At 39.2% G+C, this 19,648-nt stretch overlaps 1 protein-coding gene across 1 annotated transcript; it reads right to left on the reverse strand.

Moving 5' to 3' along the window:
- Nucleotides 1-1,099: 1,099 nt before the first annotated feature.
- LOC108797402 (fibronectin type III domain-containing protein 7-like) lies at nt 1,100-19,157 on the reverse strand. Its single transcript, XM_018568990.1, has 11 exons — nt 19,047-19,157; nt 17,936-18,068; nt 17,569-17,829; nt 11,489-11,749; nt 10,946-11,203; nt 7,876-8,136; nt 6,660-6,920; nt 4,017-4,271; nt 2,777-3,037; nt 1,519-1,712; nt 1,100-1,420 (listed from the first exon to the last, which is right to left on the reverse strand). The coding sequence occupies exons 1-11, from the start codon at nt 19,155-19,157 to the stop codon at nt 1,100-1,102; spliced, it is 2,577 nt and encodes an 858-aa protein (XP_018424492.1).
- Nucleotides 19,158-19,648: the final 491 nt, after the last annotated feature.

Genomic DNA, 19,648 nt, shown 5'->3' on the forward strand with positions numbered 1-19,648 from the left:
ATTCACACAGAGTGAATATGTTCACAGATATTTGCAGGGTGAATTGCCATGTCAATTGTTTATAAATATACCCCACAGACTACCACTGTGAGATAGAAGTTTGTGGGGATCCAGTGCTTATAATCACTCCAGCTGCCATAGGTTTTTATGGCTGTCTGTGTCCTTCCTGTGGAGTTTATTTTATTACTTAGCTGCATTCAAGTGGAACTTCTCTCAGAATATGTACTTTACATCATTGCAACACTCCCCCTTTGCAATGTAAAATGCCAACTTTTTTGTTTTATTTGTTTATTCACCTTTTTTTTAATTCATACTTCAGCCCACCCCCCTACCTCCATTCTCACTAAGGGTTGCTGGAGGAAGGCGGACTTGTGCACGTCAGGGGGGCAGCTGCAAAAGCCATGAAGAGACACCTGGCTCCTGATGAAGTAAGGAAGATGGTGAAACATAACCCAGATTACTGGATTTGCTGGGCAAGTGAAAAAGTTTATTGTGCATACCACGGCTAAAAAGGTAAGGGGAACTCTAAAAGAAAACAGTTCCTTTTTAAAGTCCTGAGTTTGCACACCTGCTGTGGCCATTGCAATGAAGGTACCGCCTATCCCTGATAGATTTCCTTTCATTTTATACTATAGAGAATACAACAAGAGAGTATGGAACAACAAACATAACTCCCAGATGTATAGGAAAAGAGTTAGGAATTATACTGCATTGTTGGAGTACTCAGGAGGACATATAAAAAACTAAGGCTAACTCAGCCCACCAGGCTCCATCTATATGCATCACTCTTTCAATGGACTGACGCTTTCTTAAGGTTGGTCACAAAAAGGAGGAGACTGAAAAAAGGGATATCATCATTCAGGTGAGCTTCAAACTGTTACAAACACCACATTTATCCTTTTGTAAAACTATGCCAGGTTGTGAAACTAAAACCAACCCCAAGGAATTTAAATAATTTCCTTTAACCATTTAATAATTTCCTTTAACCATTTATCTTGAATATTTCACATCAACATATGCAAAACTGCCGCATTTAATGAAGTAGATGGCCTCAGATTTATCTAGGTCCACAATCAATCTATATGAGTAAAATGTAGATCTAGTTACCTGTGTAAAGCTCAGTTTCAGAGCTTGGTATACTCTGACAGTCATTGTTGAACGCTGTCACTGTCACATTGTAGCTTTGTCCACAATGTAATCCAGAGATTCCACAGGATGGTCCAGTACTATTACACACAAGCTGCTCCTCACCAAATCCCGTTAGAGTGGCCATGTACCTCAGAGCTCCAGGAGCTTCATTCCAGCTCAGAAGTGTTGAAGAATTATAACATTTCATTTCTGCCATCACATTTTGAGGCTGACAGGGAACTGTAATGATAACTAGTGTTACGCATACAATGTATTTATCAGTGCAGTAATACTACAACAAAAACAAGCAACTTAAATGTTACCGGTTGTAAGCATAGATGGAGTGGATATAGGACCCAAGCATTGACTATTATTGGCTGTAACTGTCACGCTGTAGATCTGTCCACACTTCAGGTCTCTAATTGTGCACTCGGTGTCCAGTGTGGTGCAGGAGAGAGTCTCCACCGTTGGACTGGTGATACTTGAGGTATAATTGACTGCACCTAATGTTTTGTCCCAGGACAATGAAACAGAGTTGTCATAACAGTTGATGTGCAATGGTTTCAGCACTGGAACACAGGGAGCTGTAAAGGCAAAACATTGCAATGGAATTATTCAATGGTCTATGGAACTACATATAACTGCTAATAGACTTTAATCTTGAGGTCTAGTTTCTGTATACTTAGCCTAGCCATTCGCTGCTCAATTCATTGAGTCTTGTGTGGCCCAGCTGGCACCACCCGGTTCGCCAAAAGTTGATTGTTCAATCTATTTTTGTTGAGGGAGCCGTATAGTAAATTGTATTCTGAACAGCTGCGTGCTGTCAGAATGACATATATCACATATACTATATACTATTGAAAGTCTAAGATTATGTTTTTCTGCCTGGAGTACTACTGCTTTAATTTGCTAAATATACTGTATTTTACATTTTCAAAGGACTAAGGGTCCAATAGACCAGAACAGTTTCTTTAGAGGCATTATCAAAAAGTAGACTTGGACAAAAGCCCATTAGTACAATAAGAAGTTATAGACACTAATGGCAATTCAAATGTGTCCTATGTAAAGCCTGCATAACGCACATGTGTGTCTATGGAAAATTGTTAACTATCAGGAAAAGGTAGTGTAAATAAAGGCAGTGAAAGTAATGAACAAATAAAGGCATATTAGACTCCTTCATGTTGCTGTTTGGCGCCTATATGAATGTTTATATGTTAAATATCATTACCTGGACTGTGATCCCACCCTTTGCCTTGGCTGTGTGTCAGATATAACACTGGGGCCAGACTCACTAAGGTCGCAGAGCCATTATCAGTTAACTAATATATTCATTTATGCACATTGGAAGAAGAGAGGAAATGTTCAAAAATAGGTTACTGTATATATTGAGCTTGGTTCACTTTAAGGGTACCAGCCAGTCAAAGTAAGCATTGAAATGTTTACAAGAATACAGGCTACCTGCTCATAATTTACAGTAAACCCATACCGACATTGCTCCACCAAATGCCATCTCCCTATCCAATGAGAGTGTCCGTATCGGCAACCAGTACTGTAGGATTTTTTTAAAACTACATTTAAAATGAAACACAAGTTTGCTTTAAGTTTATTAGAAATAAAGTACTTTTTTGTTTAAATTCCATGGACTTACCTGTTGTGAAAGCTACAGGGAGACTTGGCCTGCTGCCGCTCATTTCATTAATTGCTTTGACAATTACTTCATAAGATATTCCGCATGTTAAGTTAGTAAATTGACATGATGTAGCCGTGGAGTTACAAATAAGGTATTCTCCATTTGTTCCAACAGCTACAGAGGTGTAAGTCTTAGCTCCCAGACTAGAATTCCATGAAACCGTTGCGGAATTGGCCACACAATCCACATGTATGAGTATATTTTGGAGTGTACAGGGAGCTGTGAAAAAATATAAAGATGCCATATGGGTTATATTTTCAACAATCTAATATTTCTCATGATATAACCCAATTCTTGAGTAGGATGAATATTCTCTTCTGAGTTCAACCAGAGGCACAACTGTGGGGCCCATACAAAAGTTTCTAAAGACCTTCTTTTGTCTAAAGTTCAAAAGACATTGGGGGGAATTTATAAAACTGGAGCAAACAGAATCTGGAGCAGTTGCCGATGGCAACCAATCAGCATCTCTCTTCAGTTTGTTCAGGTAAGATTTGAAAATGAGAGAGAGAAGCTGATTGGCTGCAGTACAAATCTGCTCCACATTTTGTTTGCTCCAGTTTTGATAAATTCCCATTGTATTGGAAAACATATGACATGCATAAAAATAATGTATGTGTGTTGGCTTATAAGAAATACATTTAAGTAATACATTTAAAAAGAATACTTCTGTAAAAGCCTACTATAGGCTTTATTAGTACGATAACACAGTAAAAAAAAAGGCATGTGAATGAGAGAAATGTTGGTTTATTCAGTGCAGAATACAATTGTTGTCCAGCTGTCATAGTGTCTGTGATAAAAAACTCTTTACTGACCCACAACAGCAATCAGATTTAAACCTACCCTAAAAAGCAAGGTTTGGATAATGAAGTTTAAATTTGGTCTTAGTGGGGCAGTAAAGATAATACCAAATTTTTTACTTTGACAAATGAGGCCAGATTTGGGTACTCTCTAATGAATGCATTCAATAAAAGAGCACAAGGAGCAAAACAAGCAAGTCATGTAAGCATAGCAACCAATTAAAATACACTGTGTACTAATCTAGCTTTAATAAAGTGTCTGCAGTTTGTTATTTACTCTGTGCACAGTTTACTGAATAATATATGTGAAGTATGGTAAGTAGAAGTTATTTATGAACTCATGGCTCTGGGTTGCACCTTCTGACCAATTTACCACCAATGTTGTGAAGTCTGTTCCTTACCTGTTTTAAATTCATATGCATGATTGACTGTACTACTGAATTCTTCTCCATTGGCTGTCACTAACGCAGAGTAATTGCAACCACACATCAGATTGGTCATTGCACATGAAGTATTTGTTGAATGACATGTGTAGGTCTCTCCATCAACTCCAGTTACCTCTGTGGTATAGTTTACAGCACCAGGCGCTTCTCCCCAGGAGAGGACTAACAGATCAGAAGTAACATGGACTTCCAGATTTACTGGAGAACATGGGACTGAAATATAAGGGGGCAAAAAATAAATCATTATCAGCTGTATCATACTAAATAGTGTAAAATGTGATAACATGTTATTTTGCTTTATAACAACTAGGGATGCACAGATACTTTTCGAGTACCAGTGCAGATACTTGGCATTTTCATGAGAACTACCAGGATTGCAGAGGTTGCAGCTGAGACCTGGCTCTGGCACTCCACCACTGTCCTGAAATCATTAGACTGTATTGTTTTAGAAAAACTGTCACATGACAATAAACAAAAATGTATCAGTACTCGTACTTGTAAGTACTCGGCAAGTACCAGTACTCGTACTCACAAAACTGATATCTGTGCATCCCTTTATTTATATTTATAAAAACTAAATCTTACATTAAAACAGACATGTACAAATCCCAGGAGCTCCGTGTGCTCCTTACAAATGACAGCTGCCTCCTAAGTTTTGAATTTTTCTCTAGTGTAGTCTTGGAGCTCAAAAGTATCGGTACATGTACTCGTACTTGTACCGAGTACTGTACTTGGTATCTGTGCAACCCTAATAACAACTAGATGTGAAGCCACCCTGCCCTAAGCAGGAGTGACTTTTTTTAATGTAGTTCTGCTAGAAGGTAACCAGCCTAAGCTCAGATTCTGCTTTCGTTGGTTTGTCCTGAAGCTCAGTTCTACAGTCTGCTTCTGTCTGCTGCCTGGGCAATATGCCTGGCATAAGTTTGGGAAGATACAATAACCTGAGTTATGAATATTTGTATCCCCCGGCCAACCACTAGGAGGATTATTGTCAGTGGTGCAGGCTGGGAAAGGATATAAATATTTAAGACAACCTTCTGAAAGTCTCTTTCCTCCCAGGCTTTGCCTGAGGAGGAGGTGTGTGCTGCTCTTCCTGACCTTGCAGGCTTGCTGTTTGGGGAGGACACATTTGCTAGTTAAAGATGAGGCCAGGACCTGAAACTTGCACTGACTGTCTGATGGTTTTGCCCAGAAGGAGCGAAACTGAACCTTAGACTGGATTAGCAGAGAGTAAATTTTGTTGCATGAGGAAAGTCCAGATAAGCTGTGTAGAAGCTTGGACCTTGCAAGAAGTCTGGTGGACCATCCAGTAAGATAAGTGCTACTGCTGCTGTTTAGTCCATCCTAACGAGTTCTAGTCTCGGCTTGAAGGTTTTCCTTTGAATGACAAGGAGCAGTATTCAGGTTCTGTGATCTATGCTGTATTTATGGGGTATTTTGTGACACCCCCCACCTCCCAACCCTCTCTCGTTAGAGATTTGCTGGTCCTTTAATAACTTTATCAATGTTCAAAAGTGTCTGGCACTCAACTGTTTACATCCTCACTACACATCAAGACGTCTACCCTGAGGTGCAATGTCCACCCACCTGACCTCTAGGGGTTCCTAATAGCCTTTAGGGGCTAAGGAGGTGCTACAGATGTATTTAGGATCATTAATGTCCTACGGCCAATGTAGTTCAAAGTGTACAGTAACTTGTTTTCTTTTAGTTTTGAATAGCTTAGAGAAAGGGAAAAATCCCGTATCAGTTTATTTGTTTTCTATCTTTGTCCCATTGGGGAGATTTACACTCACTCCCTGTCCTGGAGACACACCAGCAAGTGACAGAAATATTCTCGAAAGATAGGCGAATACCATTCACAGTTGTCACCAGGCCAAATATCGAGGGTAAATCTCCCCAGCAGGAACAACAGCAGCAATAACAAATCTAAGGGGGTTCTATCCACTCATCACTCTATCCAAGATGAGGAAAAAAAATATGTTTTTGGCATACATACACTTTAATTAAATATGTTCCTAGGTTATTACTGAGAGTCCATCAAGGACTGGCAGTTCATTAGTGTTACCTAAATTGGGAAATTAGCAGAATAGTATTGTCCCAATATAAATTTATGGTAATAATTTATAGGTTATTCAGTTGCTCTTTGAGCTTATCCAAGTTATAGATCCTCCTGGACAACAGGCATCTAATATATAATATATATGTAACTCCTGCGATGGAGCAAATGTTATTTTCATTCCTCAAGTAAGCATAATCTCCTTCATAAGATACATTTACTGTACTTAAAAGATCATTAATGTACAGATATAACACATCTATAGTAATGTAATAGTTATACTGACTATACACTTGGCAACTTTGGAAGCTTTCTATCAATGTTTCACTGGAAACAGAATTGCATTAGAAATAAATGGTTCTCAGAAATCTACCACCTGCAGTTTTGATTGCTCAATTGTGAACACGGGTATAAATCAAATTAAACTGCAATCCCATATAACAGTTTTTAAATTGGGAAACAAATGAAATAAGTGGTGGATGCTTGAAAGCTGATGAAAAGCTTATAGAATTTTGCTTATCTATGGCCTAATCTTGTTATCTTACCTGATTTGAAAACAGTAGCAGTGCTTTCACCACTGCTGCACATGCTGTTGTACGCAGTGACCACTGTGGTGTACACCTCTCCGCATGTCAGCTCTTCTACCTGACATGATGTATTCTGACTGCTGCAGTTATGCCTCTCTCCATGGAAGCTGATCAGTGACGATGTATAAGTAAGGGCTCCAGGGGAATAATTCCAGGATAAGAGCACTGAGTTTTCTGTACTATTAACAGAGGTCTTTACATCCAAGGGAACACAAGGGGCTGGTGACCAAAGTAATAAAAGATAAAAGTATTATGCTAATGTGTTACTTTCTGGGCATCAAAAGATAACACTAGGTACATATTGTACATATAGTGGATGCATCCACTGGAGGCATATAACAGATGACATAATTGCAAAGTAAGATGCTGGTAATCAGTATAACCTTAAAGAACCCAGGCTCAATTTTCTGTCCTTGAAAAATAAAATAGCCTGACTCCCTTTGTCTTCCTTCATGTATATTTACTCCTTATTTTCTTCTGTAATTATGTCACTACACACTCATCTTGACACAAAATATAAACTATCAATACAAACCCTAACCCACCTGTGATTGTAACAATATGCATAATTCACAGGTATCCTTGTTGATTTATATATATCTATATCTATAGATAGATATAGATATATATATATATACACTGAGTGGCCAGATTATTATGACCACCTCATCAGCACTTCGTTGAGCCACGAGATGACTCCACGAGATGTTGAAAGGTGATGCGAGGAATCTGACATTGCACTGTTGCCCTTCTGTTGTCTTGTACCAGTCTTGCCACTCTCCGTTCTGCCCTAACATTGACTAGTCGCTGACGGCCACCATTCGCAACAATGTTGACTAATAGGAAGATCCAATGGAGGAGAAACTCTCATACACAATATTGATTTTCCTTTTATATGCCCCAATACATATGCACACTATCATTATTCCCCGATCACAATATTTAATTGTGTAGTCAATATTGTGCATTGAAATGTCTATCTTTGCCTGTGTTCTTGACCCATCCCAGTGTTTATGTAAACCTCTCGTATTAAACCAAAACAATCTTTGTAAAAAGAAAAACTATTAGCAATATTACTTTATAGCCAGGGAAGGTGTATCTGTCAACTTCTGTCAACATTTAGGGCAGTCAACATTTAGGGCAATACCTGCAAACTTTATTTAATTACACATACCAGAGTAGATCTTTACAGTTTGGCTCAATGGTCCTTCGCATTGTTTGTTAACAGCATACACAAAACCATCATATTCATTTCCACATGTTAGGCCAGGAAAGGTACAATTCATTTCTGTGGTTTTACATGTTTTATTGACACCATCAGAACCCATGAGATATGATGTAAAACCTTCAATATCAGCCATTGCCGACCAAGACAAAGCTACAGATCCAGCTTCACAGTTTATTTCTCTCAGGACATTCACAGGTATACATGGGGCTGAGGACAGACAAACAAATAAATTTGTAAAAATTTATGAAAATGTAGCATCCCCAGCTAGTTCCCTATGACCTCTTGTCTAAATCTTGAATAATCCTTAGCATGCTGCACAAAGCATAGTTATGTAAAAATATTTTTGCTGACCTCGTTTTTTGTAGACTAGATTCCAACTAGTTGTAGATGTGCAAGTACAGGCTGATATTCAGAAACCCATCCTTTGTTATAAGGGTGGCTCTTTGGCTTTTGAGGATGAAGTTCCAAAATGATAGTGGCAATGATGGAATGATCAGGGAGTAAGTTCCTAGGTGAGTTATTCTACACAGCAGAGGGTCAGGGACCGGAAGAGTGGGCCCAAATCTTTTCAGCGCATAACAAAAAGCACCTGTTGCACAGCAAAGGTTTTCTCATCCTGGTAAATTTGCTAAAGGCTATCTCAATTTCACTATAAGTTTTTCTTCTGTTAAACTGATTTCCATACATGTGGCTGTCTATATAGATCATTATGCTGCTATGGTTGCCTGCAGCCTGTAAAAAGAAGTCACCACAAAATCGGGTATCTTTCATCTCTGAAATATCACCGAAAGAGGGTTGATGACCAAAAGTACCTATGAAGGCAGACAGTGTCTAACCTCACCTATGTGTGTATTAAACCTTTAGCAATAATAATACAAAGAAGAGAGGCAGTTGTATAGGAATGAGGAGTGGGGGTTACAGCATACCCTACATTTCCACTGTTGAAAGCATTAAAGGAGATCTATGAGGTGAGTGATTTTCAGGTGGAGATTTACTCCTAGTTTGCCCTGGTAACCGCTATCTACTGTCACTGACTAAATCTGAGTTGTCATGGGAATAAGAATAGAAGGAAAATCATCCAATGGGGATGCTTTTTCCAGTAACAACTATGGAGAGATTTCAGGTCACTTCCTGTAGTATACACTGGAGTAGAAGTGAAGAGAAATATCACCAGTGGAACAGTATAAAAAAAGTTTAGGATTTAGATATGCTTTAAATGATGACAAGTAACAGGTGAGAAATAATGCTAAATAATGAATATTAGACAACTTGTAAGTAAGAAGTTCTTGGATTTGGGCAAATGAATGAGGTGTTCTTAGAGGTAAACTATCTTTCCATAGTTTGGTAGATAGAGAAAGGCTAATATGACTCAAATTAGAAGTATTTACTATCCTCAAGGTAATGCCAAGGTAAAAATGTAAGGTATGTTTTCCTAATGAGGGGTCAGGATCAGCAATAAGAAAGAGTGGAAGAAAAATAACTGGAATCTATGCATGTATGACCCTAATTAGGATATGCTACATACTGAGATTTTTTGCTTAGGTGTCAAAAAGGTTCCTTGTTATTTACGAATTAAACCTACATCCATCTAGTCTACATTTTGGACCTTCAGGGCCGAGTGCTTCTTCCAGGCATGTGTTATAAATTGTTTAGCTGTCATAAAAGCAAACAGCATTCACTTTCAATGATTCGCTTTTAAGAGTTATCTATCTGGAAGCAAATCCCCATCTGTTAACTTAGAAGCAGGTTTTAGGGTAAGAAGGGACTCCATAAGCTATGCATATAGACACTAAGTACCAAAGCATTAGTACTTTTTAAGCTGAATCTAGGTTAAAACACTTGAACACTTAGCTGTCGGGAACCAAGTCAGCTACCATTCTGCTCCTATTTTGTCTACTAAGCTAGAATTGGTGGTTAAAAATAGAAAGTATATCAATCCAGGCTCAGTTGGTAAACAATAAACATGACCTTTCAAAACTGGGTAAAAGGTTGAGGTGGTGTTGATTGACTTAGAAATCAAGTTTGGATTAGATTATGTAATATCATACTGTAAATAGAATATAAAACTAAGGCATTTTATCCATCTTGATGAAATGGAAAACCATGTTTTGAATTATATGAAAAAATGTAAGATGGAACTCCCCATAAAGTAACACTAAAGTCAAATTGTAAACCTTAAGAATGCATTCAAGTACCCTAGTTATTAAAACTATGTAGGTTATCTGTGTATCACTCGGCTGTAGATCCTCAAATCATGTCTGAATTCGTGCTGACACTGATCCCTGTGTGTGTTGTAAAGTAGCCACTGCTCAAAGCTCACTCCCATGAAGGACCACAATCTCCATACAAATTATTAAACTAAACATAAGATTGTAGTCCATCACGGATGCAAGCTTGGAGCGCTGGCTACTTTATAACACACACAAGGACCATGGGGAACAAAAGTAGCCCCCCTCCAGAAGGAAAGACAGTGTCAGCACCAATTCAGAGATGATTTGAAGATCTACAGCCAAGTGATACACAAGTAAGTTACAGTATTATTAATAGTTAAGGGACTTTAATGCACTTTTAAGGTTTAACTGCTGAGTTTAGTGTCACTTAAGTAAAAAGTCATGAAGCAGAAAGGTCATCATAATTATATTGATTCAAGATACTATATATTGTAGTGTTTCCATGACTCCATCATGCATGTTAAAGTGCAGGGTATGTGTGTGGGTGGGTGTTTGTGTGTGGGGGGGATTTTCAGACAACAGAATATTATATGATGAGGTATGTGGACAACAATATAATTAAAAAAAATAAAGACCATTTGAAATTAAAATTGTTTTCTAAGCTAACATTTTTAAACCCATTGGGAACACTCACATATAGGAAAAGTGGGCCAGTAAATAAGGGATATCAGGGACAGTCCCGGAAACATATTCTTAAACTTTTAAATTCTTTGACACTCATAAAGCACATACAAATAATGACTACATTCTAAGTGCCTTATTTATTTAAGTATAAATATTTGTACCTGTGATAAATTCTGTGGGGTCACTGGGTTGTCCTTGACATTGGCCATTGTATGCTGTGACAGTAAGGTGGTAGGTGAGGCCACAGTTCAAATGTGTGATGTCACAAGAAGTGGATGTTGTGTGACAAGTGTGTTCTCCATCTGGTCCCACCACCATGGCTGTGTAATTAGAAGCCCCGGGTGTTTTGTTCCAGGTCAGAGCAGCTTCATTAGCATGGCAGTCAACATGTGCAGTGACATTCTGTGGTATACATGGCGCTTAAGAATAAATTATTTTAAAATTAGTGCACAATAAATTAACTATTTGTAGAGGAATAACAATACAGTGTTAAGTCCTAATGTACATTGCAGTAAGGCATCCTCAAAAGATTGCATTATTTAACACAACAAAGTGACGCCATTGCACAAATTACGGAGGCCCTATATAGTATCTCCAAATTTTTATGTTAGGGGAAAAAAACTGAACACACTTTCAAAGAAATTATAGTATAATACAAAGTAGTGATATCTGAGGAAATGGGATTGCTTTGACTTAAAAATTACCTGTGTGAAAATATTCTGAAGAGCTGGCTATGCTGCTAGAACTTAAGCCAAACGTTTCCACAGTCAAGCTATATATCTGACCACATTGTAATGTATCCAGTGTACAGCTGAGTCCTAATGAGCTGCATTCCCTCCTTTGCCCATCTTCTGCAGTGATCGTAGCTGTATATGTGATTGCCCCAAGGGCTGCTTCCCAATCAATGACTGCAAATGCCATATTGCAATCGAAGACCATTTTAAGATTTGTTGCTTTACAAGGAGCTAAAAAAAAAATAAGCATTAGTTATATGTTATTGTCAAACACAAAAGAACAAAAGAAATAGAACCAGCCCACACCCAATAATGATCATCTGAACCCTCCAAGTAATCAGGAGCCATCTTGCCCGCTGTTAAAATATTGTAGAAAACAAATGTCACGGCCCACATGCTGATGTCTACATTCACTCAAATGTAGACATCAAGGATGTTTTCTGGAACAATGAAAGGTTGTGCAAGTTGGTGACATGCAAGTTAAATCTGGACTCAAAGCAAAAAGCTAAGTGCACAGAGGAACTACATAAAAATAGCTCTTTTACCTGCCATAGGGTTAATATATCTGTCAATGAATAGATAGTCCAGCCCTATCTGACAGGGCAGAAGACCTGTTTTCCACACCTACAGGTCATGTCCCTCCCCAGCCTGTGGGTGCAGATGACATCACTGATACAAGTGTTTCCTGCAGCAACAACCGTAGCATTATATATTCCACCACAAGAGAGTTGGGGGAAACTGCATGATGTGTTGCTTGTTTGGCAATAATACTCCCCTTGAGACCCTGTGGCAGTTACTGTATAATTCACGGCTCCTGGTGTTTCGGCCCACATTACAGTTACCACACTAGACTCATAATTAATATCAGACCACACTGCATGTGGTACACAGGGAACTGCAAAAGAACCATATTTGATAGTTACAACAGTATCATGCTAGTCCCATTAGAAGATAGTCACAATGCTAGATATTATGTAGATTTTCACATCTGCAGCCTATTAAGCTTTTACATATGATGGCTTTGCAACCACATAAAGCATGCAATTCCACTCAATTACTCAGATTAATAGAAGGAATATTATATATATCCATGGGGAAGAGAAACAAGGTACAAATTCATATTTATTCACAGACTTTTCAGTTTTTAAAACCTGCAGAAGTGAACGTTAGACATGTATATTTCATTTAATTCTGAATGTCATTAAATTCGGCCATTCGGATGCATCAGAATGTCCGAATACGAATGCATCTAAATGCAAACAATTTTGAATGTTCCTTTAACGAAAATTCTGATCCATCTGAATTTAATTTAAAAGGAAATTTAATCAGACATGTAACTGTTCTCTTGCCAATCAGATTTTATTTTTAGGGCCGTTGGGCATTACAGGCATGGCCATGTGACTTCCTGTTGTGGATCCAGGCCCGTCTTTAACGCAGGGCAAAAGGGTCAGTTGCCCTGAAGTATCTGTGCAACCCTAGCTCTGATCCCTGTGCTTTGAAAAGAGACAGAGCCACAGTGCCCTGCTCCTCCCACACTACTGGATACTACTCAAGGGACACATTTGCAAGTGACAGAGCGGGTGTTTTATCAAAGTTTGTGACTATGTTGGAATGTGTGACCGGTGACGTGGTCACACATTACAACGTAATCCCGCTCTGTTTGACAGCGATGGAATGTGTGACCGCCTATCGGGTCAAGCATTCCAACGCTTTGTCAACTGTTCCAGGGGAGATCGGCATACTGCGCAAGTGCAGGAGAACCGATCATATCTGCGTAGAACAACTAATCGGTCTGAAATGTCACTTCTATCGGACTTTGTGAATGCCGCAGAGGGGGGTGGTTCACAAACAGTAACTGCAGGAGTATTACAATCAGCGAGCACCGCAGATATATTTTTTATTGTCACACTCCTTAAGTTACCGGGCCAATCATTTAACACAAATATAAAATAAATAAATTGATTTGGGATGTTGGGGTGGAGAGAGAAACTGCATGGCAGTTAGCGGGCTTGGTTAGCGGGCCCAAGAAAATGTTTGCCCAGGGTCCAATCATTATCAAAGACGGCCCTGTGTGGATCTTTCCACAACAGGAACTTATCCACAACGGACTTATACGAAATCCAAATAACGAACTGGATTGAATTTCGGATCCGAAAACCATAACAATAAAGAAATAAAAATCCGAATCGATCCAAAACTAAACAAAATGATTTTTTTGCAGGGTCTAGTGAGCATTTATTTTATTTTACAGAAGCAATTTGCATACTGTTTATTTTTCTGCTAAATTACTTTTTTCTAAAGTTCCTGATTTGAATGTTAAGGTTTTCATATCACAGAAGAAAGGAAAGACCCATTGTATTTTATCAGTGTCTATCTTTTCTTCTGACGACAGCACAGTCTAAATAATGTGAGCATCGCTAAATCAGGCCAATTTACAAAACCAAAAGTGCAAACTTTTGCATATAAAAAGCTGACTCCTCTATGAGCACATACATGCTGGATTGTCAAGTGAGACCCTTTCCTCTGCGATGTAGTTTTCTGAACATTTTCCCATGCAAACTGCCTGCCTGCACACACTTCGGAATGCTTAAATTCCAGAAAGTGCACAAAACTGTAATAGGGAGTAGTGATGAGCCTGAGTTTGGAGTGAACCTAGTTCACCTGAGTTCTCCCAAGCCCATTTAAAACCAACACCCTTCTCCTGGCCCAATCAGTTGTTACATGCACATTTCCTATGCGTGGAATGCCCGGCAGCAACAGTGGCCACTGATTGGTCTGGGAGTAGGGCGGTGGCGGTCACAGTTTTGAGTGGTGTAAACTCAGACGAACTGGGTTCTCACCAAGCCCAGGCTCATTAATAATATGGAGGAGAGGGCTCCTGGAAGGTTATTTTTGGCCTTTCAATGATGCAGTTAGACAGGTTGTCAGGTATACTACATTACCTACCAATTTGGGCACAATTATATAACTTAGAATACAATTTGAAAAATCAATAATGATGGGTAAAATGTTAATGAAATTAAGAAAAATGTATAAAAAAAACCACAAAATACTTACACAAAATACATGACTTATGTCTGTGCTGCCTAGCCTACCATGTCGGGATTGGGCTGCATCAAATAAGACACCATCCAAAAACTATTTAGGTATGTTACACGTAAATTGACAAGAATACGGACATGGATTTAAAGGGTTTCTAAATCCTCAGCTTTTTTGAATATATCTACTGCTGGCAAGCAGTAGATATATGCAAAAAGTTTTTTAAAAAAATAAAACGCTTTAACAGCGGTATTAAACTTACCTGTGTCTTCCCCGCGCGCTCCCGAACGAAAATGTGAAACTTCCGCAAAGCATCTTGGGGTGGGTGCATGCGCAGATCACGTTTTCGGCCAGGAGGCGAGGAGAGACGCAAGGTAAGTATATTGACGCATTCACCCGCATGCAGACACCATGGGACAGGAAGTGCCAGCAAGCTCAGAAGAGTCAGCGCTGGATCTGAGACTCGCCGCAGCGCTGGAGAGAAGGCTGAAAACTACAGGAAAGAAGAAGATCGGATTAAGAGACATCATTTAAGGTAAGTGCTTTAATTAACGTTGGGGTGAGGGGGGGAAAAATTGCCTTTAATGTCACTTTAATGGCAAGTAATATAGGAAAACTGTATCTCCCTAAACTTCCAAAACTCCATTCCTTTAAGCAAGTAAAACTGAGCTGTCTTTAGTTCCACCCTAAGCATAACACCTAAAACTCATTCATGAATCTGACACAAAACACATGTGATACAAGTGTGAACTTTTAAATTGAGGCATTTCATACGCAAGCAATTAAGGCTTTTCATCACATCTGATGCATCCAGAGCGAGAACACTATAGTGACTGCATATATATCTATAGCTCTATATCTATATAGAGCTATAGATATATTCATTATATATCTATATCTCTATATCTATATCGAGATATAGATCGAGATATAGAGATATAGATATATAATGTATATATCTATATCTCTATATATATAATTTTGTTATGATTTTTCAGACACCCCGTACTACATAGAGCCTTGTGAATACTGTAGATCCTCAAATCATCTCTGAATTGGTGCTGACACTGTCCTTCCTTTTGGAGTGTGGCTGCTTTGGTTCCCCATGGTTCCTGTGTGTGTTGTAAAGTAGCCACCACTCCGAGCTTACTTGTGTAATGACTATAACTTCAATACAAATTAGTAAACTAACCATGAAATTGTAGTCCATCATGGGAGTGAGCTTGGAGCGGTGACTACCTTACAACACACACAGGGACCATGGGGAACAAAAGTAGCCACCCTCCAGACGGAAGGACAGTGTAAGCACCAATTCAGAGATGATTTGAGGATCTACAGCCGAGTGATACACAAATAAGATAAATTTTTGTTAATAGTTAAGGTACTTTAATGCATTTTTAAGATTTAACGCCTGAGTTTAGTGTCACTTTAAAACAGTATGTATTTTTCATGTGAATAATCACAACTCAATTGTTAGATAATATTTGGTTGTTAATGTAAGGTAAATACTAGTTACACGAGATAGACCAGCTTACCTGTGTATAACTCAACGGGAAAGCTGGGTTCACTTGCGCATAGACTGTTAACAGCTGTTATTATGACATCATACGCCTGTCCACATGGCAGACTGCTGATCACACAACCAACCTCCGTGCTGTTACATACAAGATACTGCTGGGTAGGAGTTCTCAGCACTGAAAGATAGCTCAAAGCTCCCGGAGCTGCATCCCAACTCACATGTGCAGCTGAGTCAGAACAGTTCATCTTAGTAGCCACATTCTGAGGCTGGCAGGGGGCTGAAATGATATGAAATAAAATGATAACAAACTCAGTTTCAAAAGTCATCTCAATGATTGTAATCACAATGTGGTAAAAACATATTGGGACATATATAAAATATTGATTCAAAAACTGAAAAAAGTGATCCTAACATGAGTCACTTCAGGAACATATGACTTACATTGAAATGGCCATACCAAGGTCATGGTTGCAGCATCATTGGTACTGTTTTTTACAGCAGGTGGAGGGCTTTTGAGTACAAATGATCTGGGCAGCTTTACAGCTGCCCAGCTTTACAAATGATCTGGGCAGCTTTACGACCTGTATGTATGCTGCACCCCAACCATGGTTTCCAGGCTCTCCTGTTCCTCTGGGGCCCGGGACTGTGGCAAATACACTCAGGATGGAGAGTGGGAGAAGACCAAGGAATGTCTGTTCCTTAATCTGCTCTGTGACCGCTTCTAATAGTAAGCTATTAGAAGCAGAGCTGTCAAAAACTTGGCTGAAGTCCCAGTTACACAGGAAATCAAACACAATCCTGTGCTTGATCATCTGTATTGGAGGGCAAGGGAGACATCAGGGGTCTAATAAAGAGAACCTGTCACCTCCAAATGCTATCACATAGTGGCTTGTTAGTCCTCTTAAAAAGTTAAAAAAAAAAAATAATAAAATGAATAAACAGTTAAAAAAAATCAAGCAACCCCATCACTCCAGGTATCTGCTTGTGAATGCAAATGCGCCATACATGATAGGTATCGCTGCAAATGTCAGAGTGAAAGCAATAATACTAGGGCCATTATTCACAGTTAACTCTAAAATGATGAGCAGTAAAGGTTTTAAAGTGCCACCTATAGACAATTTTGAGTATCATAGTTTTTCACCATCGCAATTTTACGGCTTAACATGTTTGATATCAATTTTGTTGGCGTAACCTCATCTTTTATATTTTCAAAAAAAATTGGGTATTATATTGTGTTTGTGAGCACTAAAACTAATTTGAGTGTATTTCTACCTAAAAATCGATTTGATAAACATTTTCACATATATTGTGCGACATAAAAAAATGCAACTGCTTTTCAAAAATACATTTGTTTGGGGGTTTAAAGTAATTCAGATGTTCAGATTTTATGTGTGTAAAAAATAAAAATTGCTCTGGTACTAAAGTGGTTAATATAATAGACATGAGTCTTTATTACCAAAATTATCAAATCATTTTTATAACGAAAACTTACCAGTTATAAGTGTAGTTGGATGAGCAATTGGACCTGAACACTGAGCATTGATAGCCGTAACTGTCACAATGTATATCTGCCCGCACTTCAGATTATCAATACTGCAACCCGTGTCCTCTGTATGGCAGTAGAGGCTTTCAACTCCTGGGTTGGTGACATTTGCCATATAACTTATTGCACCTGCAGTTCTACTCCAGGATAGTGACACAGAATCGTTGTGGCAAATGATTTGTGCTGGGTCCAGCACTGGGATGCAGGGAGCTGCAAAAACCAACACATTTAGTTTTACATGCCATTCAGATATACAGAAACATCTAAAACATGAATATATGTTAAATATGTTTGGTGAATAGTGATACCACCAAACCTTCATCTTTGGAAAGCCTTATAAAACTATGTGCAAGCAAATCTGTGTCTTGTCCATTCAGGGAAAAGTAACAGGTTTGCTTCACCCCTTCCCAGCACAGTGGAAGTCGAAGGAGATTACCTGGGACTTCCACCTATGGAGAAGCATGTGACACTTAGTGGTCTGTTTATAAACAATTTGATTTGCATGTTTGTTCTGTGCAGATATATGCCAAAGCGAACATTTTTAGTTTCTTTTTACAAGGCAATGTACATTATTTCTAGATGTTTTTATTTTCATGTAATACCACATTATGGGCACTAGATGGTGATGAAGAGCATAGAAAATAAATGCTTATTCGGTGCTTTTCCATGCTCATCAGGGCCATCTATTGGCCATAATGTGGTATTACACAAAAAACATTTGAGAATATATTGCCTTGTAAAGAAACAACTAAAGAATGTAAATTTTTGCATATATCCACACAGATCAAATGTTCATAGATGCTTGCAGAGTGAAGGGCCTTGTACAACATTTATAAATAGACCCCTTAAAGTGTATGTATAGGCTAGATTTATTTCCTCAGAAAGTATCGCCTGCCTCACTTTAGTTACGCAGTGGTCCTTCTGTATAACTTACATGGTTGTTTATTGCTTCACTCAAATCCCTCATTAATTATAAACTCCATCCTTGCTTCCTGTCCTTTGGTAACACCAGCTCATACCAGGAGCATGTCTATCACCTGGGAGTGTTTATGCAAATATTGTGTGACGTGCGTCCCGTAGATGTAGCACCTGCATTTGATGATCAACATAATAGACATCACCATCCCATTTGTTTTCCTGTTTATACACAGCAGTGTCCATTATGTGTATCATGCTCACCACTCATGCATGCACACTTGTGCTCAGCCTCTATCCTCAATGGAAGTCATAGTTTTATGTGGCAAGTCACATATATGATTCTGAATATGCACCCACGGTGCACAAGCCCAGAAGTGGAGGTGGAAACATGTATAGAGGTTAGTTTAGAGATGTTTTAAAATCATATTTGGGGGCAGTGTTTAAAAAATTAGCACCAGAGTGTAATAGACGGACACTGCGGGGACCAGGTAGGGGTGGCCGTCGCTTACCGGCGCAGACGCATCGCGGTTCGGCCGCCTCAGCTTACCATCGGAAACAGGTGAGCTCTGGTGCGGCTCTCCGTAGTCGCCTCGCGCAGGCGCAGCACGGGCCTCCGTCATCTCTCCCTTCAGAGCCGTCTACGTCGGGCGCAGGCGCAGGGAGAAGCTCCGCCCCTTCGAGACGCAGCACTCGGCATAAAGCCGTGGTCCGGTAGTTGATCGGCGTCTTTCTGTTAGTAGTGGAAGGACGCTGATCAACTCAGCGCTCCACTCGCCTCAACGCCGTGAGACCCAGTGCTTCTAAGCACCCTTGTTCCAGCGACCAAAACCGCAAGTAGACTTGGCTATTTCAGAGTAGTGGGCAGAGCCAATGCTCCTGCCCTATGTGAACCCATGCTGACTATTGATTGCTTGTGTGCATATCTACAGTAACCATTGCATTGCTACCAGTTAACCTGGGATAACTATTGACTGTTACGTACTAACCTCTGGGAAAATCGATACATTGCTATCCATTGAACTAGTGAATACTACTGCCTGTTTGTACAGATCTCCATTAACCATTGCATTACAATCCAATGAACCAGTGATTACCATTACCTGTTTGTACA

This window comes from Nanorana parkeri, unplaced genomic scaffold, assembly GCF_000935625.1.
Source record: "Nanorana parkeri isolate BGI_ZX_2015 unplaced genomic scaffold, ASM93562v1 scaffold1271, whole genome shotgun sequence".
NCBI classification, from domain to species: domain Eukaryota; kingdom Metazoa; phylum Chordata; class Amphibia; order Anura; family Dicroglossidae; genus Nanorana; species Nanorana parkeri.

Coding starts and splice junctions, on each gene's coding strand:
- LOC108797402 (XM_018568990.1), bottom strand. CDS start 19,157: ATGACGGAGGCCCGTGCTGCGCCTGCGCGAGGCGACTACGGAGAGCCG. Junction 17,830..17,935: donor AAGGCTTTCCAAAGATGAAG/GTTTGGTGGTAT, acceptor TGGTTTTTGCAG/CTCCCTGCATCCCAGTGCTG. Junction 1,421..1,518: donor AGTGTGGACAGATCTACAGC/GTGACAGTTACA, acceptor TTTTTGTTGTAG/TATTACTGCACTGATAAATA.